Below are 24670 nucleotides of genomic sequence, written 5' to 3'. Positions count from 1 at the left end.
GCCCTCACAGCGGAATTCTGTATGATACCACAAACCAGCATTGAACCAAAACAAAAATCTGGGTGTCATTTTTTTGTCATCAAATGCAAACAATGCCTATCTTGTCACCTGCATATCTCTCTAGTCTTTCCATTTATTTCCAACCTCTACTTCCCTACTACTATTCTACTTCAGGCAACCACCCTCACCTGTAATATTGTAAGCACTCCCTAACTGGCCCCCTGCCTCTAGATTTTTCCTCACTCCAAACCATTCTTTATTTTAAACTTATTTTATTTAAATTCCATTAGTTAACATATAGTGTATCATTAGTTTCTCATGCAGAGTTCAGTTATTAATCTGTTGCGTATAACACCCAGTGCTCATTTTATCACGTGCCCTCCTTAATGCCCATCACGCGGTTACCCCACCCCCACCGCCTCCCCTCCAGCAACCCTCAGTTTGTTTCCTATGATTAAGAGTCTCTTACAGCACTCCAAACCATTCTTTACCCAGTCTCACTCCCTTCAACCCCATCACCACAGTTGGAGCCAGAATGACGTTTTAAAATGCAGACTTGATTATATCAGTCCTAAAATATATATCTTTTAATGTTCTCCCAATGCTAGGTTAGGATAAAAGTGCCTCAGAAGTACAGTTTATGCGTCCCCAAGACCTGAACCCCACCTATGTTTCCGTCCACTTGTTCTATCTCCCCCTACCTTTCTCCATTCTCTAGAAGATATTCTGGTTATCTATTTATTATTAACTTCTATTAATTTCACAGTGATCAATTGTTATAATTTCAATCCCTTCGCATTTGTTTTGATCTGCTTTAAAACCCCAGCACGTGGTCACTTGGGAGTAATGTTTCATGACATTTGAAAAGAATACATATTCTGCAGTTCTCTCAATGTTTCTTATAGTGTTTTTTTAAAGCTATGAATTGAGGTGCAAACAAATTCAGAATTTTTATATTATTCTGGTAAGTTTACATCTTTTTTTAACATTAAACATTCACCTTTCTCTCTAATAATGCTTCTTGCACTTAAAATTACTTTATCTGATAACATGGGGGTACACTTTACCTTAGAATTCTGTATCCTTACATTTAAAGTTAGTCTCTTCTAAGTGATATAAACTGGAACTTTATCTTGTTATTCAGTCTGGCAATCATTATCTTTCAATTGCAATATTTGCTTTCATATTTAATGTAACTATGGGAATATTTGGGTTTAAATCTATCATCTTACTACACTTTCTATTTGTCCCACTTATTCTGTGTTCCTGATTGGGTTCACATATGGCAGAATTTTGTGTTACAAGCAAAGCAAAATATGTTGAAAACATGTTAGTTATTGAATTTTATGCCAAACCCACATAAAATGTGTTTCAATGCTTGGCTTCTATAATTACTTATTTTAGAAATGGTTTGCTTATAGGATAGATACTTTATCATAATTCAAGTCATTGTAATCAAAAGCAAGTGAAGCAATTTGATTTTAGAGTAATTTTGTATTCATGATGTAAGGCAAATTATAGATGTAATAAATGTACCAGACTCATAAAAGGAGAGAGTTCTATCTTTATGATTATTATAGGGTATTTTTTGGTACATTTTTCATTTTTTTGTTACTAAGAACTTTGTGGGAACATATATTTTGGAATAATGAAATAATATTATGATATGTTAAATATCTTTCCCAAGAGCCAGACTTTTTCAGTACAACATAATGAGGGGTCCATCTGTGAATGTTAGGCAGCTTTATAAAATTTCTAAAAGCCAATACCAACCTAAAGTCAGAGTCTATAGCCATAATTTGATAGGGAAGGAAAAAGGAAAAACACATTTATCATTATAATTTTGTTGTAAACAATTCAATTGAAGAGATTCCATTCTCAAAGAACATCAAAATGGGTCAGAAAGATAGTTGGGTGATATCAAGCAAGGGGAAAACAAAAGGAAATCATTGCATCTTTATTAGGTGGCTTGAAAAAAAACATAAAATCTAAAGTATCCCCAAATCAGGCGTTCCAAATTTTAGGTAACTTTTTTTTTTTTAAAGATTTTATTTATTTATTTGAGAGAGAGAGACACAGCAAGAGAGGGAACACAAGCAGGGGGAGTGGGAGAGGGAGAAGCAGGCACCCCGCCAAGCAGGGAGCCCAACGTGGGCCTCGATCCCAGGAACTTGCAGAGGGAGAAGTAATGTTCTCAGTGAGTGAAAAAAAAAATAATAAAAAGGACATCTTCAGTGCCTATATCTTCAGAAAGCTATTACAAATTTGACTCTAGGATAGACCGCTGGTAGTCTCTTTGAATACAGAAATGTTTTCACTGCCTCACTACTTTCTCTTGAATTCCTTTTTTTTTTTTTTTTTTTTTAAGATTTTAATTATTTATTTGAGAGAGAGGGAGAGGGGCAGAGGGAGAGAGAGATGCAGGCTCTCCACTGAGCAGAGAGCCGGACGTGGTGCTCCATCCCAGGACCCGGAGATCATGACCTGAGAGCCAAAGTCAGCCACTTAACCAACTGAGCCACCCAGGCTCCCCTTCTCTTGAACTCCTATTCCGTTTAGTATCAAAGGATTCCTTTTCAGATATTGTACTCGAACCGCAAGTTTGCTACATTTTTCAGCATTCCAGGAAATTTAAAATCTTACTGGATGATTTCTTCATCAAGAACCACATTTACTTATTTATTTATTTATTTATTTAGTTAGTTAGTTAGTTAGTTAGTTAGTTAGTTAGTTAGTTAGTTAGTTATTTTCACCTCAGGAGAGTTTCTGCATGTGGGACATTAACCCTGGGAACCACAAAGCCAGATTGTGTTTGACCTCCGCCCAGGCACGCCCTTAGCTTACTCTCTCTAGCTCAGTGACTGCCCAGCACCCACTATTTATATTTATGCCTTAGCAGAAATTACAAATCAGTACATGCCAGAGACCTGTGGAAATGCCAAAACTATGAAACTATAAATGTTAAGACTGCAAATGCCAAAAGCATTTTTTCCCCTAGAAGTATAATTTCTAATGCTGAAAAAACTGGATGATATGGCATCAAATACACATTCCCAGAAGAAAATTGGTTCCAGATTTTAGCCAATATATCTTTTTAAAAGACATTCCAAGAGACTGTGTGATCTGTTCTTACAGTGGTGTCGCATGGGTTTGGCCTCAACTTAGAGTAGGCAGTTAAAAAACAAAGTGTGTTCAGAGCATCACAAAAACCTCCTACTCAGCCCTAAAGTATATCTCATAATAGCAAAACATTCTAGAAATTATATCCAAGAGTCTATCTTTTTATCAAAAGTACTAATAATGCTGCCTTGTTGCTCATTGTGCTCCTAATCTTGGCATGCATGCCTTATTATTTTTTTAGGGAAAATTCCTAGACCTACTGGCATAAAATTCAAGCACTTAAAATTTTTAAAATATATTGTCTGATAACATAATTAGTGATTTTCTAACTTGCCTGTAAATATATGTAGGCTGGGTCAAGGATCAAGTATAGAATTAAGAGTCATAAAAAGGCTTTTAATTTTTAGACTTCAAGTCTATTCCCTGGAACTAAGTTTTCTCCTAAGAGAAGTCAGGGATTAGCCAGTGGCATAAAAATCTCAGTGATGGAGAATCAGAAAACAGGGATTCAAATCCTGAATCTAGTAGTTATTAACTGCAGAAACATGAGAAAGTCATATATTCTGTTTGAGCCTCAGTCTCATACTTAAAATTATGTGGCAGAACTAGACGATTTCCCCGGTTCTATTTTGGCTTTGCAATTCTATGATGGAAGTGGGAAATTTAAAAGGTCAATATGGACATTTACTTTCTCTAAAATCTAACTCTGTCCTCACTTTACTGTCTGTTAAGCTTGAAATGTCAGAGGTTTCCTTTAGTTTAAATTTCCTAAATAACAATGAATTTCATAGACTAATTCCTTATCTAAACATAAATTAAATGCTTTGAACTTGGGTCTTATAAGAATACATAAGGCACCATTTCTACCCTTGAGAAACTCGGACAGGCCGGAAAGAAACCGTTCCACAAATGATCAGCAGATAGGCATCAACAATCTGTAGAGATGGTTAGCAGAACCCTTAGGAGAGCACAGGCAAGACTTCTCAAGCGAGGCACCATTTAAGCTAAAATTTTAAAGCTATATAAATTGTTTGCCAGGTTGATAAAAGTGGAAAAGGGAATTTCTTTGACAGGTGTTGTATGAATATACATGGATGACTGGAAGATTTAGTAAGTACAGAAAAAATGGTTACATCTAATATATCACTAGAAGAAAAAATTGCATTGTCTTTTTCTGTCATAAAGCAAATAGATGTGCTTTGAAAGTCTTAACGCTATTCGTAAGTCATTTTTGCCAGACGTTCGACTTCTCTCCATTGTAACTGGTTTCCAAAATAACTTTTTATGATATGCTTTTTTATTGTAAGAAAAGTTTCAAATCTTTCTTTGATCTTTATCCTCATGCATTTTTAATATTCATCAATGATAGATACTGAGGTTCTTCTCTCTATTCTTAAGTATGATATTCAGTTCCTTTAACTCTCTTTTAAAATTGTGTTTAATGCCACTCCATACAGTAGCCACCAGATGGTAATGAAGAGCAGTCTGGCTTCATAGTCTTCTGAGGATCAAATATATTACCACTGTGTCCCATTGAGGCTTCACAGGTTTGTATGGAAAATTTAGTTCCAGACACTGTGTTGGTTTGACAGCAGGCCACTGTAAATCCGTGATATTTTGGCAACTTACTTTGTGCGACCCTGATTTGTGTGTTAGGTTCTGTATTAAGGACTTTAAAATACTAAAAAAGACATGTAAATACATTATAGGCTTTTCTTTAAAAGGATGTTGTTATTTAAAAATTTTGAAAGACCATAATATTTGTGTCTAGAATGATTAGTGAAAATAAATATGTTTTTAGGTTTACTTTTTTCTTGTTTATTAATATATTTGAAGTAGGAATCTCTTCATACCGAAGTGAAAAAATTGATAAAATTAAAAATATCCAGTGCAAATATATGCAATAAAATTACATAAAATAAACAATACATTTCACATCGTTGTTTCTTGGGCTTACTTAATTGCTAAGTATGTTAACTCACTATTGTTTTTCCCACGCTTATAAAGCAAATGGTAGTATTTCTTCAAAGGCTTAACCTCTTTTAAAAAAAAGAGTTTAAAAGTGTTTTCTTTGAATAATTGTACTGCACATAATTTGTTTCATTTTTTTTGCTATATTGTTTTGTATTCTTCAAAATTTCTATAATGAGCGTGCATTATTTGGCTCATTAAAAAAATCAAAACAATAAGACTTAAATAGAGTGATTAATTTAGAACCAAAATAATGACTCATGTATGTTCAACATTTATAAATGTTCACAGGTCATGAGTCCCTACTTGTGTCACAAAAATCTAAAAAGCATCCTAAAAGCAACAATGACAATAAGTTGTAACTTAAGATTCAGGGTTCTATTATAATTTCATACCACTTTTTTCAGAAGAATTCAGTGGTATTTGAAAGGCAAGAAAACTTTTAACTTGTTAAATGGGCAGAGTCATTAAATTTTTTTTTTTTTAAAGATTTTATTTATTGGGGCACCTGGGTGGCTCAGTTGTTAAGCGTCTGCCTTCGGCTCAGGTCATGATCCCAGGGTCCTGGGATCGAGCCCCACGTCGGGCTCCCTGCTCCACGGGAAGCCTGTTTCTCCCTCTCTCGCTCCCCCTGCTTGTGTTCCTGCTCTCGCTATCTGTCTGTCAAATAAATAAATACAATCTTTTTTTTTTAAGATTTTATTTTTATTTATGAGAGATGCGGGGCTCGATCCCAGGACCCTGGGATCATGACCTGAGCCGAAGGCAGACGCTTAACGACTGAGCCTTCCAGGCGCCCCCGCAGAGTCATCAAATTTTACTCATATCCAAAAGATTCAGGAAATAGTCTTATATTCTTCTACCACTTGTGTTAGATTAGGGATCTCTGGAGAAACAGAACTAATGGTGAGTAGGGTGGGATTATTCATTTATTTTGGTTTACACAATAATGGAGGCTGGAAGTTCAAGATCTGTAGGATAAGACAGCAGACTGGAAACCTGGAATGAGTTACAGTTTGAGTCTGAAAGTAGTCTGCTGGCAGAATTCCCTCTTCCTATGGGGAGGTCAGTTTTTTTTCTATTATGGCCTTCAACTGATTGGGTGAGACCCATCCACATTTTGGAGGGTAGTCTACTTTACTGCAAGTCTGATTTAAATGTTGACCTCATCTAAAAGATACTTTCACAAAAGCATCTAGAACAATGTTTGACTGAATATCTGTGTAATGTAGCCAAGCCAAGTTGACACATAAAATTAACAGTCATACCACTCCTATAAAATGTTGTTTGATTTTTCTATGAAGTATTTCAGGAATACCGAAAAATATGTATGATAGCTAGTCCTCCAAGATGGCCTTCCAAGAACCATGTCTCCCAGCAATATTATCTTTGTGTATCTCCTCTGCACAGATCTGGTTTTTTCCTGTCTTGATTTGACCAGTGGAAAGCCGTAGTGGTGGCACTCTGTAACTTCCAAGACTTATTATTCTTAAGAAGTCTTACAGCTTCAGCCTAATTCTTGAAATGTTTGCTTTGGAGAAGCCAGCTTCATGTTGTCAGGAGTCCAAGCTAATTAAGTGGGAAGCCAGAGATAGAAACAGAAAGAGAGCGAGAGACAGAGAGAGAGACAGAGAGATATCCAGCCAACCCTCCAACTGTTCCATAAGTCCCAGCTAAGGTGCCAGTCATGTGAAGCAATAAGCTATCTTCAATGGCCAGCTCAGTCAAACCTTCAGATGGCTACTGTGCCAGCCCCCATCTACCTGTAACAAGGTGAGGCATCTCCAGGGACAACCACTAACTAGATGAGCCTGGTCAAACCATGAACACAGAGATCATCATAAATTGCTGTCTTAAGCCAGCAAGTTTTGTAATAGTTTGTTATACAGCAGTAGATGATCAGAACAGTAAAAAAAAGTGATATAATGAATACCCAAGTCCCTACCACCAGATTTGTCAATATTTAAGATTTTGTCATATTTGTTTTATTACTTAAATAATTGAAGTAGCCAATTTCCTTTCCCTATTCCATTCCTCTTTCTTCCTCCCCAGCAATACCCATTACCTTTAATTTGGTGTTTATTTTTTCATGTGGGTTATGTATCATTGCATATATACCCATAAGCAAGTACATTATTTTTCATGTTTTAAATTTTGTATGGGTGATATTTGACTGAAGGTATTATTCTGCCACTTGCTTATTTTATTTATCTTACATTCTTGACATATACTTGATTTCCTTAATTTTAATCATTTCATAGTACTCCATTTATACCATAATACAGTGTATCCATTTCCCTGTTAAAGGACATTTAATTTCTTGCTATTTTCCACTATTGCAAACAATATACTACTTTTCAGTTGCCTCCTTGCACATATGTTTGAGAGTTTCTATGGGCTATAAAACAGGCATGAGATGGCATAATCAGGTTCAACTTTAATTATTGCCAAATGCTTTCCAAGTTAGTTGTATTAGTCCTGTAAAACTGTTGAAACAAAACAACACAGATAGAGAAAGACAAATACTGAATGAATTCCCTGATATGTGGAATCCAAAAAAGCTGAACTCATAGAAACAGAATAGAAAAGTTGTTGCCAGAGACTGAAGGTGGGGGAAATGGGGTGATGTTGGCCAAAGGGTATAAACTTTCAATTGTTTGTAAGATGAATAAGTTCCAGGGATATAAAGTATAGCATATTGACTATAATCAACAATTCTGTATTATGTGCTTGAAATTCGCTAAAAGACGAGATCTTTTTTTGTTGTTGTTCTTTTGGTTATTTTTTAAATTTATTTGACAGAGAGAGAGCACAAGCAGGGGGAGCAGGAGAGGGAGAAGCAGGCTCCCGCTGAGCAGGGAGCCCATGTGGGGCTCAATCCCAGGACCCTGAGATCATGACCTGAGCCGAAGGCAGATGCTTAACCTACTGAGCCACCCAGGCACCCCAAGAGAGTAGATCTTAAGTGTTTTCACCACACATACACAAAAAAGGTAACTATGTGAGGTGATAAATGTATTAACTAACATTATTGTGGTGATCATTTCCGAATGTATGTATATGTCAAATAAAACAACAACAACAAAATTACATTTTATCCGAGTAGTTCTCCAGGGAAATAGAATAAAATCTTGACCTCCCTATTTTTTGGTCTATCATGAACAAATTACTTAGCATATTTAAGCTTCAGTTTATTTATAAAAAGAGAAAAATAATATCTAACCATAAATATTTTTTCTGATGATTTAAATGAAATTAGCTATTAATAAAGGACAATTGCTATTATTGTACTAAAGATTATTATCATCATCATTATTACTACTGATATAAGCATGTCAAAAATGCCTTTATGGCTCAACGAATGTTAAAACTCATTGCATGTATATTACTCTAATTTTGTTTTAAATATAGTTGAGGGAAGATCACCAGGGTTATGCACTAAATTGTGCCTCCCTTCCCAACCCAAATCTTAAGTTGGAAGTCATAACCCCCAGAACCTTGGAATGTGACTGTATTTGGAAATGGGGATTTTTAAAAGGTCATTAAGTTGAAATGAGGATTTTAGGGTGAACCCTGATCCACCAGGACTGGTGTCCTTTTAAGGAAACTTGAACACAAACATGCATGCATACAGAGAAAAAACCATGAGAAGACAGAGTGAGAAGAATGCCATCAATAAGCCTAGGAGACAGGCCTCAGAAAAAGCAACCTGCTGACACCTTGATCTTGGACTTCTAGCCTCCAGTGTGGGAAAATTAACTTAGGGTGTTTGAGGGGAAAAGAATTATTTATCATAAGATAGACACTTGGCAGCAAATTTAACAAGTTTACTTTGGGGCACTATTGGTAACCTATGAATTTCCCTCCTAATCATTACTATTAGATGCTAAAAAAAAATCTGTCACTTGATAGTAGTATTTTTTTTTTTCAGAAACTGAAAATACACACACGTACACAAATACAATTAAGGGAAATAATTACTGGAAACAAAAACAGGTTGAATTCTTTCAAATTCATTTTATTACTACCCCCAATTTTTGTGTACCAAGTTAGTTGGATGTTTGATAAATTGACAGTAGATGCCTTCAATAAGGGCCTTCAAGGGAGTTCAAGATCTACATAATAGTCTATGGAAACTGGCAATGAATAAGGTTATCAAACAGGACAGAGATGTTTTTACACTTTAGTTACAAATGTTTTTCACCTGTTTGATTGACTGTTCTATTATCTATGTTATCTTTTATATTAAAACACTAGCTTGTACTACAGTTCTCCATAGCCTTTGAAAATCTGATGAAAGTTATGAAAAGCCTCACAGAAAAATGCACATTGTTACCTGAATATAAAGTTTTGTATTAATTTTTAGGGCATTTCAGAGGCATGTGGACTCTGAAGTGCCCATCCTAAGAATTCAGGAGTAGGGCAGTCTATGTTATTTGCATCCCACCATATCAGAGATAGCCTTTGTGATAAATTTATAATATGTGGCCGGCTTAACATAATGATGTTTGGGGGTTGTGCACTTGAACCCAATTCAAACTCTATTAAACATAGCAATGAGAAACTTTTATTAACTTTAAATAAGGAAAACAAACTGAGGGTTGCTGGAGTGGTGGGCGGTGGGAGGGATGGGGTGGCTGGGTGATAGACATTGGGGAGGGTATGTGCTATGGTGAGCGCTGTGAATTGTCTAAGACTGTTGAATCACAGATCTGTACCTCTGAAACAAATAATACATTATATGTTAAAAAAAAAGAAGAAGAAGATAGCAGGAAGGGAAAAATAAAGGGGGGGAATCGGAGGGGGAGACAAACCATGAGAGATGATGGACTCTGAGAAACAAACTGAGAGTTCTAGAGGGGAGGGGGTAGGGGGGATGGGTTTGCCTGGTGATGGATATTAAAGAGATCATGTACTGAATGGAGTCATGGAACACTACATCAAAAACTAATGATGTAATGTATGGTGATTAACATAACATAATAAAATAAGAATAAATAAATAAGGAAATAATAGGTATCATTTTAACACATTCATATTTCTGCACAGTTATATATAGGCAATCAGAAGAATTCACTGACAATCTGAGTCACAATGGATGGAAGTTTATATAAAAAATAATAGCATACTTAATGATATTTGTAACTTCAGTAAGTTGTAATTTTTTTATGTTGGAGTTACTTTAAATTCATAGTAACAAAAATACATTTTTTAAAGATTTCAGACAGGAACACCCAACATATAACTTCTTTTTTTTATTATTATTATGTTATGTTAACCACCATACATCGTTAGTTTTTGATGTAGTGGTCCATGATTCATTGTTTGTGTATAACACCCAGTGCTCCATGCAGATCGTGCCCTCTTTACTATCGATCTATCGTGTCTATCACTCCAGCAACCCTCAGTTTGTTTCCTGAGATTAAGAATTCCTCATATCAGTGAGGTCATATGATACATGTCTTTCTCTGATTGACTTATTTCGCTCAGCGTAACACCCTCCAGTTCCATCCACATTGTTGCAAATGGCAAGATTTCATTCCTTTTGATGGCTGCATAATATTCCGGTATATATATATACATATATATATGTATATATATATATACCACATCTTTATCCATTCATCTGTCAATGGATGTCTTGGCTCTTTCCACAGTTTGGCTATTGTGGACATTGCTGCTATAAACATTGGGGTGCATGTACCCCTTCGGATCCCTACATTTGTATCTTTGGGGTAAATACCCAGTAGTGCAATTGTTGGATCGTATGGTAGCTCTATTTTCAACTTTTTGAGGAACCGCCATACTGTTTTCCAGAGTGGCTGCACCAGCTTGCATTCCCCCCACAGTATAGGAGGGTTCCCTTTTCTCCGCATCCCCACCAACATCTGTCGTTTCCTGACTTGTTAATTTTAGCCATTCTGACTGCTGTGTGGTGGTATCTCATTGAGGTTTTGATTTGGATTTCCCTGATGCCGAGCGATGTTGAGCACTTTTTCATGTGTCTCCAACATATAACTTCTTTAAGTAATATCAAGCATAACATAAATGAAAGGCTGTGAAATAAAATAAAATGATATATCTCTACTATTATCTTCAGTTGACCTTACATACTATACATCAGTTAACAAAAATATAACTGGAAGTAGCTACACTGAAAGGCGAAATCTTCTTTTTATACCTTTGAAGGTATTAGTTTCACATATTTAAAATTAGAATTTTAAAAATAATTTATCTTTAACAATAATTAAACCTCTTTTCCCAAAGCCATTATTTTTTGGATATATATATATATATATATATAGGAGATATTTGGATATATATTATATATACATATATAATATTTTAAATGGATATTGAAAGAAAAATAGGAAATTCTGATTTGGGTTCTAGAAGGTATAGGAAAGCATTAAGACTGGAGAAATAATATAATGTGATATAATAATAATATGATGTATTATCAGCTTTTCTGTGGAGAATTATGAAAACAAATGCTCTCATGGCATATACGGGAGTACACTAATATTTTCACTTTTTTTTTTCCCAAGAGAGTAAGCTTGAATTTCATCCAAATTAATTAGGATGGATCTGGGAGTAAGCAATTATTAATTTGTTTAATTGTTCATTCAATAAATATTTATTATCTTTGTACTATGTGCCATGTATTATAATAAGAGAAAAAATAAATACAAATAAATAATAATTATCCAGCCCAGACCCTCAAAGGATCTTTTAGAGAAGAATGATACCTATGAGATTAAGGTGAAGTATAATAGACATGAAGGAAACAATATAGAATATCATGGAAGTACATACCTCTGCTATTATGTACTTTTGGCAATCAGAAAGGTTTCCCCTTTGCAAAGAAAATTTTAATCAGGATATTGAAACAAACAAATAAAAATAAACAAAACTCTAAAATTCCCTTGGTTTGATTGTTTTCGTATCAAATCAGCCCACCAGTCAACAAAATTTGAACAAACCATGGAAGTTCTAAACAGAATATAGTTATTGGTAGTGATAGTTTCCAGGGAAACTTTTGGAAATTACTTAGGTCATTGGTCCATCATATGCAACTTTGCACATGCATCACTATTAATGTGAAAGACACTTTCCCCCAGAAAACCAATAATTTACGTTTTAAAAAGGTCTATTGAAAGTGCTTATCTCTGTTCAACAAAATGCTAAAGATGTAGTGTTTAGTGTTCCCTTTCAATCCATTAGTGAACTAAGAGGTGTTCCGCTTCATTTTGTCTTCCTATCCCTCTCCACCCCCCCCCCCAAACACACCTCACATTTTGTCTTTCTTCTGTCTCTCTCCTCTCCCCCTCCCCAGCCAACATTTCCTCCTTCCTAAAGTGGTCAACCTTTGGAAGTCAGTGAGCTCTATTATAAAAGAGCATCCAGTGTCACAAAAGGAGAAAGTGATTTTGACCAGATGTCCCTCACCTTCCCCTTTCCTCTCCTCTCCAGCAATGGATGCAGCAGCAAAGCTGAGAGTGTGTGCCAGGTAGGAACGAGTATAGTAAATGAATCTGGTATCTTTACAACAGCAGCTTAGCAAATGCGTTGAGTACAGAATGAAGCTCAAGGCCACATTCTAAGTTTGGGGACAGTCTGTCCAGTGAATTGCAACCCCTCTCAGGAGGGAAGAATCTTCTTTGTTTTCCCGCCCCCCCCCCCACTTCCCCCTCCCCAAGCACCTGAAGGGAAGAGTCCCAAAGTTTGTTTCTGTCCATACTTGATTCCTGGTCCTCACCACGGTTTCCCATCCCCACGCCCCGCCATTCCAGTCATCCAGCTCCTTCTCCACCTCCAGCCTTGAAAATGGGTGCAAAACAGGTCCTCGAACAACCAGCCTAAGGAGAGAGGAACTTCATTGGTGAAATCCAAATCCCAGCAGGAAGGAGGGGGGTCAGGAGGGAAAAAAGTGAAGGCAAAGCAATGCTGTGGGCAGGGACCCACTTGGGGTTGGGGATGGCGGTCGTGGAGCGGGGGGCAGAGTTAAAGGTTGGAAAGAACTTGCTCAGCCTTTCGGTGCAAGCGCGCCGATGTTAACCTCGGAAGCCTCACGGTGCGGGCACGAAAGGGTGTTGAGCGGTATACATAGCTCTCCATACACATTGGGAGCTCAGCGAGAAAAGGAGGGGGCGATGGAAGGCAGGTTCCGCCTCCCCCTGGCCCGCGTGCACACACGCGCCCACCGCCGCTCGGGCTGGCTGCGCGCGGGCGAGTGTGAGCGCGGGCGAGTGTGAGCGCGAGTGTGCGCACGCCGCGGAGAGCCTCTGCCCTCGCCTCGCACCCTGCTCAGGGCATCTTGAGAGCCTGGAAACGTGAACAGGCTTAAAGTATGGCATGTTGCAAAGATGGTTTCTGCCAAGAAGGTACCCGCGATCGCTACGTCCTCCCGGGTCAGTTTCGCCCTCCTGCACTTCCTGTGCCTGGCGGCTTGGTGAGTTCCCCGGGGTCCTGAGGGACAGGGGTGGAGAAGTGGCCAGCTCCGGGCCCCCGCCGGCCGCCGCCCCTCCCGGGGCAAACCAGACCCCCCTGTCTCCGCTGTAAGGTCAGGGGCCGCACCTGGGCTTTTCTGTGACCGAGTGGAGGCGGAAAGCAGACGGGGCACCGGGTGCAAGAAGAGTATGGGTTTTGGGCTGCGTGTGCACAGGGTGCGCCTTTCCTGACCATTTCTCTGTCCCCCATCCTTCAGACCTGCTTCCTTCTGCTTGGGGCAAGAGACTCTTTCCCTAGAAGATAAACCTGTTTCCACCTGTTCTGTGATCGATTCTTAAAACAACCCCTTCTGCCGTGTTTTTTATTTATTTATTATTATTTTTTTTAAAATTTTATTTGCGTTCGCAGTTTAAACGAATCCCCAGGACAGAACCAAAAAGAGGAGAAATTATGCCCGGAAAATTTTACCCGCATCCTGGACAGCTTACTCGATGGTTATGACAACAGGCTGCGTCCTGGATTTGGGGGTATGAACGATTTCAAATGCTCAAGTGTGTCCTGTCTGTCCCTCTCTCGGTCTGCCTGTCTGTGTATCATTAGGTATGCTTCGAGTGGAAAAATGAAAAATCTCTCTCTCAATCTCTCTCCCTCTCTCTCTCCCTCCCCCCTCCCTTGATGAGACCTCTGACAAGAAGACCGCCCCCACCAGTACTTTCCCATCTCCCTGCCGACTCAGAAGCTTTGCCTCTCCCCCACACTAATTACCTTCCGGGACCTGACTGCTGGGTGGGGGAGGTTGGAGGGAAAGAATAGAAAATGGGAACTTGGGGCTCGGTTGCCCAGCTGCTCCCTGAGAGTGGACTTCCCCAGCACCTGGCCACTTTGCTCAGAGCAGGTTGCACTTGAGGCAACTGATCCGAAGTCCCTTGTCCTCCCACGTGGTATCTGTCCCTTTGCCAAAACCTCGACACTGTGTTCTACCTAGGACATGAATCTGGGGCACAAAGCTGCCTGCTCTGCTAGAGAACCCAGTCCTTCCCTGTTCTCTTCCACAGTGGGATGAATTTTTATTTTATTTGGGGAGATGGCATTTACCTCCCTCCTAAGACTTTGGAGTCAGATGTGTTTCAGCTTTATTTCTTCCTTAAGTATTTATAATGACTATAATAGAGGCACATCCATTAGCAGTACTGTTGCTCTTTTGCATGTTCATGTTCCCTTTGCTTATATAATGAGAATTTATGTGGCAAGCATTGTGCTAGGCACTGTGTTCGCAGAATCTCAAGATACAATTCTTACCCTCAAACACCTGCTCAGTCCAGTTCAGAGAGAACACATGACTTCACCCCAAGTGTCAGCTCAGGTCTTCTGACTACCAAGTCCATGTTCTTTCCAACTACACTGAGCTAGTTATCCACCGGGAAATGAGTTGAACAAAATGCAGGCTCTATCTTAAAGGAGTCTCTAGTCGTAGTAGTAGTAACAATAATAACCACTAATATTGTGTTTACTTATTTGAATTTTCGTATATACCAGGCGTTTTATAGCCATTACTGAGAGTAAGCTCTTACTATCCCCATTTTACAGATGAAGAAATTGAGGCTTGGGAAGTTAAGTAACCAGTTCGAGTTCACAGTTGGTAAGTGGCATGGGCAGGATGTGAAACCAGGTCAGGTTGTATATTTAAGAGACAAACCCATGAAGACTGAGAGGACATCAGATGCTACGTGGCGAGCATCACATGATATTAGCAGCACAGGGCACGTTAAGCTTCCTGTTGAGAGCGTATAGGAGATAGGATGAGGAGAGAATGGAGAAAGGGAAAGGGAGCAGGACAGTCCCGTGAAAGAGGACAGAATTAGACATGGTCTCAGGTTTGAAAGAATTATCAGAAGTAAAATAGAATTAGAGGAGAGAGTGGAACTGGATGATTTTTTGGAGGCTGATTAGTCTGCTTCTGCTCATTTAACAAATGAGGACACCGAAGATTAGAAATGGAAAGTCATTTATACCGGGACACATAACATATTAATGGTTGGCTGGAATCAGGTCTTCTGATTCCAACTTTTCTTCTGGATTTTATTGAGAAGGTTATAGGGGGTCATTGAGGGTATTAATTGAGTTTTTGCATGTTGACAGTGATAAATGTGGATGAGAAGGATGAAAGATTCTCCTAGTTCTTCTCACATTGCCTCTCCAGCAGTAGGATGCTCAGCACGGCATTTGCCTTCATGCGAATCTGAAAAGAGGTTTCCTTGCAGAAGTGAATCATTTATCAATGCAAGATCTTTCACAAGTGACTGGGAAATCATCACTTTATATCCAAAAAATAATTCTGTGGAGGATATTTCAGATGATGTGATATCATTGAAGACTATATTATATCAATAAAAGAGGACTTATTTTAAACATGACATTTTAAGTAAAGAAAAAAATAACAGAAATATCAAATCACACGAGTTTATTTATTAGAGAATTGATGTACCTGAACATAAATTAAGGTGAAAAATTGAGATGATATGGTTTTATTATTAAATGATGAAAGTTAAAATAATATCTGCCCAGGTGGTTATAATACAAGTATAACTCAAAAAGAAGAGGGAATCCATTGTAGATGCATCTTTTATACCAACTACCCTCTCTCATAATATTATATAGACAAAAAAATGAATGAACTCCATCTATGTAAGCCATTACTAGATTTTGGCTAGCTGCAGTATTGCTGAAATGTCTCAAGGGCATTATTAGTCATCCTACATGTCACTGCCAAGTGATCTGCATTACCCACCTGGAGACACTTTTATAGCTTTTTGGGAGGACGTTGAATTCACCTCACTTCAAGTGTTAGCAGTTGCTTTATCATTAAAGATTTACTATATCACACAATTTTTGGGGGCTATGCTCATAAATATTTGTGGTAAAGTTGATTCATTTTTTAGAAATGGGTCATTCTCTGTAATTGCATAGCATACCAAATGTGACAGGGGAATAGCAATTCTCACCTGCAGAAACCATGCAATCTGTTTACAGGATGTTATAAATGAGCATCACTGAAAATAATAAGAAAACACATTCTTAGCACAGACTCTTGGATACCACAAGTTTGGTCCCTTCTTTGACATTTCAATACTTTGTAGAAAGTTTGGTATTTTAAAAATAAAATGAAAACAATTCAGATTTTGACCAGTATGCTATAAATACAGATTTACTTCCTGGTTCCTTTAATCCTACTTCTGCTCTTTGTAGAGCATTTACTTTATATCTGTTTATACAACTTAGCTGTGTTCCATTTAAAATAAAGCTAAAAGCAAAGATTTGAATTGAAATTGGATGGTTTGTGATTGCTCAGTAGGCCGGCAGGGGTTGGAATAGATTTGGAAACTAAATTACATATTTTTAACTCCACGGCACAGCTTGCAACAGGGAAGTAAAAGGAACCGAAATCGTTCTCTTCTTTTCATCCCTCCAGGGTCTCCTCTCCCTTGTCTCCCACGTTCTCCCATCGGAGAAGAAAAGGGGAAAAGGTGAGAAGAGAAGGAAGGAAGCGTGGTGAGAGAAGCCAGATTGGGGCTTTTGAAGGGTATAGTTCTTTTGGACTCTGACAAATCAGTCTGCTGTCATCCTGAAGTAGCTTGCACCTTTAGAAGTGGCATACAAGTGAGCCCTTCCACAAAGGAGCTAGAAAATCATTCCCCTGTGCTCATAGCCACTTTCAACACGGTTCTACGCCATCTTAAAAATGCAAAGCTAAAGGGGCGCCTGGGTGCCTCAGTTGGTTAAGCGACTGCCTTTGGCTCAGGTCATGATCCTGGAGTCCCGGGATAGAGTCCCGCATCGGGCTCCCTGCTCGGCGGGGAGTCTGCTTCTCCCTCTGACCCTCCCCCCTTTCATGTGCTCTCTCTCTCTCTCTCTCATTCTCTCTCTCAAATAAATAAATAAATAAAATCTTAAAAAAAAATGCATAGCTAAGGTATTAACCACCAGGAGATAGCTTAGGAAGCCAGCCCTTCACCACTTCCATTTATTGAAGGATTATGCAACCCTTGTACATTTCAATCTTTTGAGGCACATGATCTGGAATAATAAATACTTCAACTAACAATAATTGCCTTAGATCATCTTCCACAACCTCCCTGAAATGGGAACAGACCATTAGGTCAGTTTTGCAAGGTTGCTCGCCAACAGAGCTGGGACTTCACATTAGTGGGGTCCTCTACAGTTTGGAAACCTTTTTGCATACAATGTTTAATAAGATTCTCATAACAACACGAAGAGATAAGCAGGGTGGGCATCATCCCTATGTTAGAGGGGAGGCTGAGAAAAGTTCCAATGAATTGCTCAAGAACTCTAAAACTACTAGCAGGCCACTAATAGACTAGGCAGCTTGTCTGTTGCTACATCCACTTCTAAAGCTTTCTTACATCCTTCTGTTTACCAAGGGTGAAATTTTCATTAACATACGTTCTTGTTCCTAAATAGGTTATTAAAATAAGCAAAACTACATTTCCCCCAAAGGAGTGAAATGAGAACTTTTATTCTAAAGCTTTAATAACATTTTAAAATGGAAAAGCAAGTATGGAGGAGTATATACACTTAGGTAAATTTGGAATAATTTTCCCACACAAATAAAAATATTCTTGCAAAGTTTTCAAATGATCTATATCCTAACCTAAAATTACATTAATGCACTAACCATGTGCTAGCCTTATTAACTGAATGTCTACAGAGAATAGATTTTTTAAAATATGTAGAGAAAAAGAACACAAATCCACAGGGCAACAGAAAAAGAAAGCTTCATTCTCTTTTGATTTGTCACTATCATTTATGCATTCATTTATTGAACCAATAGATATTGAGACCACTATGTATCAGGAACAAGGTGAGGTTGTAAAGATATTCTGAATCAGACACAGGCCCTTGTGAACTTTATAGCTAAGCAGTGTAGAGAGATACAAATAACAAAGAAACAAATAACAAAATATTAAAGATAATGCTGTGGAACAATCTAATAATATGCTAAGATAGAGAATTAACTGAGTAAAGGATCTATTTCAGATGCAGTGGTGAAGAAAATCTTGTAAGTTGAGCCCTAAGGGGGACACACATGGAAAAGGTAAGCAAAAATTGTTCTCAGGCAGGAAAAAACAAGGAAAAAGCAAGTTTAAGGATTCTAAGGTAGATGGTAAGTTAGTGTGATTCAGACAGTGAAGGGAGTCCGGTGAAAGGAGTTCTGGGAAGGTAGTAAGAAAACAAGAGGAAGAATCTCACAGGACTAGTTTTTTGTGGTAAGCAGAGGCCAGAGCATTCAGGGCCTTTTGTAAAAGAGTTTAGATCCTTCTTTTAGTGAACCTGGAAGCCACTGGAGTTTTATAGGTGGAGGGAATGACTTGGTGTGACTCAGATTGTAACGTGATCCCTTTGGCCGCTGAATAATAAAAAGAAAGACTTAGATATAGAGGTTGAGCCATATTGGAAGCAAGGAGACCAATGAAAAAGTTTTTTCTGGGGTGGGGGGTTCTCTTCATTAAGTTAATGGTGCTTGTTATAAGGTGGTAGTTGTAGTAAAGATAGATTTAAGTGGAAAAATTGAGATATATTTTGGAGGTATAATTCAACAAAAAATTGGTGATGGATTTCATATGGGTGGTAAAGGAAAGGGAGAAGTAAAACATGACTCCTGGATTTTTATTTTAAGAAAATGGGTAGAGGATGGCTCTCTTTAAATTAGAGAGAAGGGGAGGGAGGGAGAAGAGAGATGGGGGTGAAATCAAGAAATCAGGTGCGGAGATGTTAAGAGTGTTAAAATACATATATGGAGTCCTACTGGTTGTACATACTGGGATATCAGACAAGAGTTTTATCTGGAGATATACAGGAGGGTCACCAGCATATAACGCTATGAGAACAGATGCCTAGAGAAGAGTATAGAAAGGGCAAGGAGCCCAGAGCCAAGCCTCAAGGAACATTAACAACTGAGGAAGGGCAGAAAATGTAGACTTGTCAGAGGAGGATGACTGTGATATAGGCGGGCACTCGGAGCGTGTGAAGTTCTAGAAGTCAAGAGAATGGAATGTCTTAGGAAGGAGGGATGAGAAGCCTCTCAAATTCTTCTAAGATTAAGTAATATAAGGCTGGCCACGTGGAGATGTTTCATTTCATTCACTTTTCATCAACTCCTTATTAATCATATAATATGTGCCAGGCACTATTCTAGGATGGTGCCGGGAAATGCATTAGGAAACAAAAGAGATGCCGTTCCCTGCCTTCATGAGCTGACAATTTAGTGAAAGACAGAAAATGAGCAACAAAGATGAGTAAAATATAGAGTGTCAGAAGTCGATAACTGCTATGGAGTATTAAAAAGCAGGGGAGGGTTTGCACTTTTAACGAAAGTAGTAGGACAAACTTCAATGAGGAGGTGATATTTTGAGCAATGATCCTAAGTCGGTAAAAGCAGAAGCCACATTTGGGTTAGAAGAGACTCTATGTGTGAAAGTGCCCAGCATGGAAGTCAGTGCACTGCAGTCAAGTTTAACAGGACTGAGGAGTAAGAAGGGGTTCGTCTGATACAAAGATGAGGGTGTGTAAAGCTTTGCAACCTGGTAAAGACTTTGCTGTTACTCTGAGTCAGATCACAAGTGATTAGAGGGATTCCAACAGGGGCAAACGCTGAACTGCCTAATTTTCAGAGACTCACCTTGGTTGCTGTAGTGACAAAAGGCACTCAGGGTCAAGGGCAAATGCAGAGACGTTTTCACAATTAACTAGGCAAGAGATAATGGACGTCTTGACCAAGCTGGAGGCGTGAAGCTTGTAAAGTTGGAAGAAATGATCATGTTCTGGCTATGTTTCAAAGCGCTAGTCCACTAATGACAACTAGAATGTGGAGTGTGAGAAAAAGGGAGGTGTCTGATTCCAAAGTTTTTGACTTGAACACCTAGAAAAATAGAGTTGCCAACACTGTGGCAGAAGCAGATTAGAGGTATGGATGAACAATTTGTTGTTAAGTTTGAGATGCCTATTGGACATTAAGTGGAGATGAATCTGGAAAGCAGGGATGATTGGTAGGTCAATATATATGGTACTTAAAGCCATAAGACTACAGGGACCATCAAGAGATTAAGGATGATATAGAAGAGATACAGGTATAGAAGTCTGAAGTCGCCAGTGTTAAGAGGTGGGGAGTTGGGAAGAATCTCTGTCCCAGGAAGACTGAGGAGTGGCCTTTGAAGTAGGAGGAGAATCTCAGGGTATGCATACTGGATGGTAAGTAAAAAGAGGAGGTGGGGTTGATCATTTACTTCTTAATGTTCCTGACAGATTGAGAAAGATAAGAACATAAAATTCAGCACTACATTTATTTATTTATTTTTTTTTTTAAGATTTTCATCACTACATTTAGCAATATCTACCTCTTCGGTGATTTTGACAGAGCAGCTTTGGTGGTGTGATGGGTGTGAAAGTCTGATCGGGGGGAGGAATCTCTGGATATTTTTACAGGGGAGCAGAGAAATGGGGTGGTGAGTGGAAGGAGAAGTCAGATCAAGAGAGCTTCTTTAAAAATGAGAGAAATTAAATTATTTTTTAAAGTCTGTGGAAACAATGCTATAGATAGGGAAAACTAAAGATACTGACGAAAGGAATTTTAGTGGCTCCTGAGCATGAAAAGCAGGTTACAATAGATGACAGAGTGAATAGACAAGGAAGAATTAGAGGCAATGTGTATGGATTTTTTTTTTTTTTCCAGAAGTTCAAAATGTGAAAGGGAAGAGAAAGAGGGAAGGTTGCTTCTTTTAAGATTAGAAATATCAGAATACATCTGTGTACTACTGGAATAATCTAGTAGGGGATAATGTAATATTACAATGGAGGGAAGGGATAACTGAAAGAAAGACGCCTTGAGAAGGTAAGAGACTACAGAACCCAGAACACAAATTTACTTTGTTATTTTTTCGGTTTAGCAAAAAAGATATACTGTCACTATCATATATTTGCATTTTCTTTAGGGCAAGTATATTTTGTGTTTCCCCAGGTAGGCACTGTAAAATCTAGATATAGGCTATTAGTAACTTTATGGAGATAATATTTCACTGGGTTGTTAGTTTTCTTTTCGGTGAAAAAGACATCAACTTGCATTATATTACTTTCTAGGCCTTTTTATTGTATTTCTTTTTTTAAAAGCCTCTTGTGTACAGAATTGGATTCTGAATTAATAATACTTGTTTAACAATTACTCTCATTATTGCTCCACATGTAACCTTCTTTTTATCCACCCACCCACCCATCTATTCATTCATTCATTATAATATCATAAACATAGCAGTTCAATCATTAAACTGCACAACCATGACAACTTTCATCCTGCTAGGGAGTCTCCCTCATCCTCTCTTCCTGTCTGTCCCACCCACAGAAACCACCATTCTGAGTCCTTTTTAAATGATTTCATAGTTTTCCTTTGAATATTATTTTAGCTCAACTTTATTTTTTTTTAAATTTCAAATACAAAAATTTAATGGTTTTGAACATGTTATATATTAGCTTTTGGTGTTGTTGTTTTTTTTTTTTCACTTAATTTGTATTGCTAAGATTCATTCTTGCTGTTGCATATTGCTATAGATCATTCATTTGACTGCTGTGTGATATTTCCACTTCATAGGAACCAGTTTATTCATCTTCTCTGTTGGCAGTAGGCATTTTGCTTATTTCCAAGATTGTGTTGCTGTGAATATTCTGGCCCAAATTTCCTGCTGTAAATGTGCAAAAGTTTCTTTTGCATATATATCCAGGAATGGATTTTTCTGGATCTTAGTGTAAGTGGGAGTTCAACTTGATGAGATAATGCCAAACTGTTTTCTGTGGTGGTTTTACAAATTCAAACTCTCATTTACAATGAATATGAGATTCAGGATCCACAAAACCTTCAACCATATACATATACATACATCTATATGGAATATATGAATATGTATATATGGATATGTACATATATACATAAATATATATGTCTGTATATGTGTATGGAATACTTGAAATAGCATTTGATTGTGAAATAATTAGAATTTCCTGATTTCTAATGTGGTCGAACATCTTTTCAAACCTTTTTTGCCTACAAGAATTTTCGTTCTGTGAAGAACATTTTCATCTTTTGCCCATATTTCATTGTTTCTTAAAACGCTCTTCTTATATATTTAAGTACTTCAATCATTTAAAAAGTTGACCTGGATTGATAGAAGGATCCTAGGACATAGGAAGCACTAATCTTTAATGTCATTTAAGTAAAACTTGATAGCTCTCTGTTTTCTCTGTGATGTCAATGGATATCTCTTCTCTGTTTACTCTGTAAGAAGTCTAGCATTTCTGTATTATTTTATGACAAACAAAATTAGATATTTCTTTAAATATATGACTCAAGATTCCTTGTTGTTATTGTATGTCCTAAGTACTTTAAGCCTCTTGATTTTTATAAACAATGTGTTTTGTAGGATGTAGCTGGATGCATGAATTTAGGTGGCTGAAAAACCAGAAATATGTCCTCAAGTGGGTAGCTGGGGACACAGTATGAACAAGGATTGACATGTTTCAGTATCAGCAAAATATCTGAGGTCTTTCTCCTGGTGTTACAGCAAATTGGACACTCTTATTGGAGAAGAAATTAAATCATTATATCCTTTGACCAGGTCTGTACAGCTGAAGTAAAGTTAGCAGTAGAAAATCATCTGATACACTGTTAATAGTTTTCCTATGTTCTACCCAAGTTAGATTCATTAATAAGATGGGAATATTCCTCTGAATTTCATCTTGGTAGTCTTGGCTCTGTCTTTCAAACACTACTGAAAATCACTTTTTTTGCCTTGCAAAATGCCAACTACATTTTGGGGATTAAAAAACATTTCCCTATTACCAAAGAAGTAGGATTTTTAAAATAAAATATGTCTTTGACCTTACACAAATGCATATAACATTATGAGAAGTCCTTCCAAGCCCAAAATTATCTGGTTTCTATGTAATTATGCTCTTAGTAAGGTTGATTTGAACGTCCTAAACAGTAGAGTTAGAGGAAGCGTCTCTAAGAATTATTCTTAATTACATAGCGACCATTATTCATAGAAAACTGATTTATTGAAAACCTATTACATTTAAGGCTTGAGATTAGTTCTGGGAAAGGATACAAATATAAATAAGACACATTTGCTGCTTTAATCAGGAAATATTTTTAGCTTAACTGGTGTAACAAATGAATCCAAGTAATTTTTCTTTTTGGGAAGTTTTTAAATCACTGGTGAGATGCTATTAAGAACACAAACACATAGTTATTCACCCCCTAGTATGTGCAAAGCATGGGAACTTCAAAGAGGATTAAGATTTCATCTTTGCTGTTAAGGGAAGAAAGACAGACTCAAACAGGCTATAATAAGATAAGAACAAAGGCATAGAAAGAGCTGCAAGAACATAGTTCAGAAACTATGCATAAACAAAGTTTAGGAAATTTAGATATGGCATGTTATATCGTAGATAGAAAATTATATAAGCAATTAATTATTGATTTGTTATTTAATGATATCATTAGCATAGTAAAGCTAGAACTTACTTGAGGGAATTATAATTCTGGCTCTGGCATATGGTACTTAAACTCTGTGAGCTCAGCTTCCAGATCCATAAGATTATCATGATAGTATCACCCTTGGAGGGTGTTGTGAGAATTAAATGAAATAGTGTATGGAAAGAGGCTAGTATCCCGCCTGGCACATGGTAGGCCTTCAATAAATAGAATTATTATATCTCTGCTCTTTGCTCTTTGGGAAAAAAACCTGTTCCCTGCGAGCAGTGACACACTGGCATGCCCCTTGATCTGTTAACATTCCATCCCCACTGCTTCATTCCTAGTAGGCCATCATCATTTCTCAACTTGGCTGGTATGGTGGCCTTTTATAAGAGCCCTTCCTCTACACTTGCTTCTCTATAATTTACTGTCCATACAACCGCCAGAGTGATTTTATAAAATATATAATTCAGATCATATAATTTCCTTACTTCAAACTCTTGATGGTCTTCCAATGATTAAGGGATAAAAATCAAACTTCCTCACAGCCTAAGGCAGAGCTGTACAGAATATCAGGGGGAGAAAACT

General features: G+C 37.7%; 1 protein-coding gene across 3 annotated transcripts in view; it reads left to right on the top strand.

Moving 5' to 3' along the window:
• Positions 1-13446: 13446 nt before the first annotated feature.
• Positions 13447-24670, top strand: part of GABRA4 (gamma-aminobutyric acid type A receptor subunit alpha4) — a 61615-nt gene continuing 50391 nt past the window's right edge. For 2 of the 3 annotated variants that reach the window (XM_045879461.1, XM_045879460.1), the window contains exons 1-2: positions 13447-13475; positions 13951-14069. In XM_045879461.1, coding sequence (XP_045735417.1) covers positions 13447-13475; positions 13951-14069 — 148 coding nt within the window. Of the gene's footprint in view, positions 13544-13950; positions 14070-24670 lie in introns of all 3 variants that reach the window. The other variant, XM_045879459.1, reaches the window with a different exon arrangement.

Source organism: Mirounga angustirostris, unplaced genomic scaffold (assembly GCF_029215605.1).
Source record: "Mirounga angustirostris isolate CCGP_5_RB_7025 unplaced genomic scaffold, mMirAng1.0.hap1 SCAF_2, whole genome shotgun sequence".
In the NCBI taxonomy this organism is placed as follows: domain Eukaryota; kingdom Metazoa; phylum Chordata; class Mammalia; order Carnivora; family Phocidae; genus Mirounga; species Mirounga angustirostris.
The sequence above is the reverse complement of the archived record's forward strand: the minus strand, read 5'-3'. Positions and strand labels throughout refer to the sequence as shown.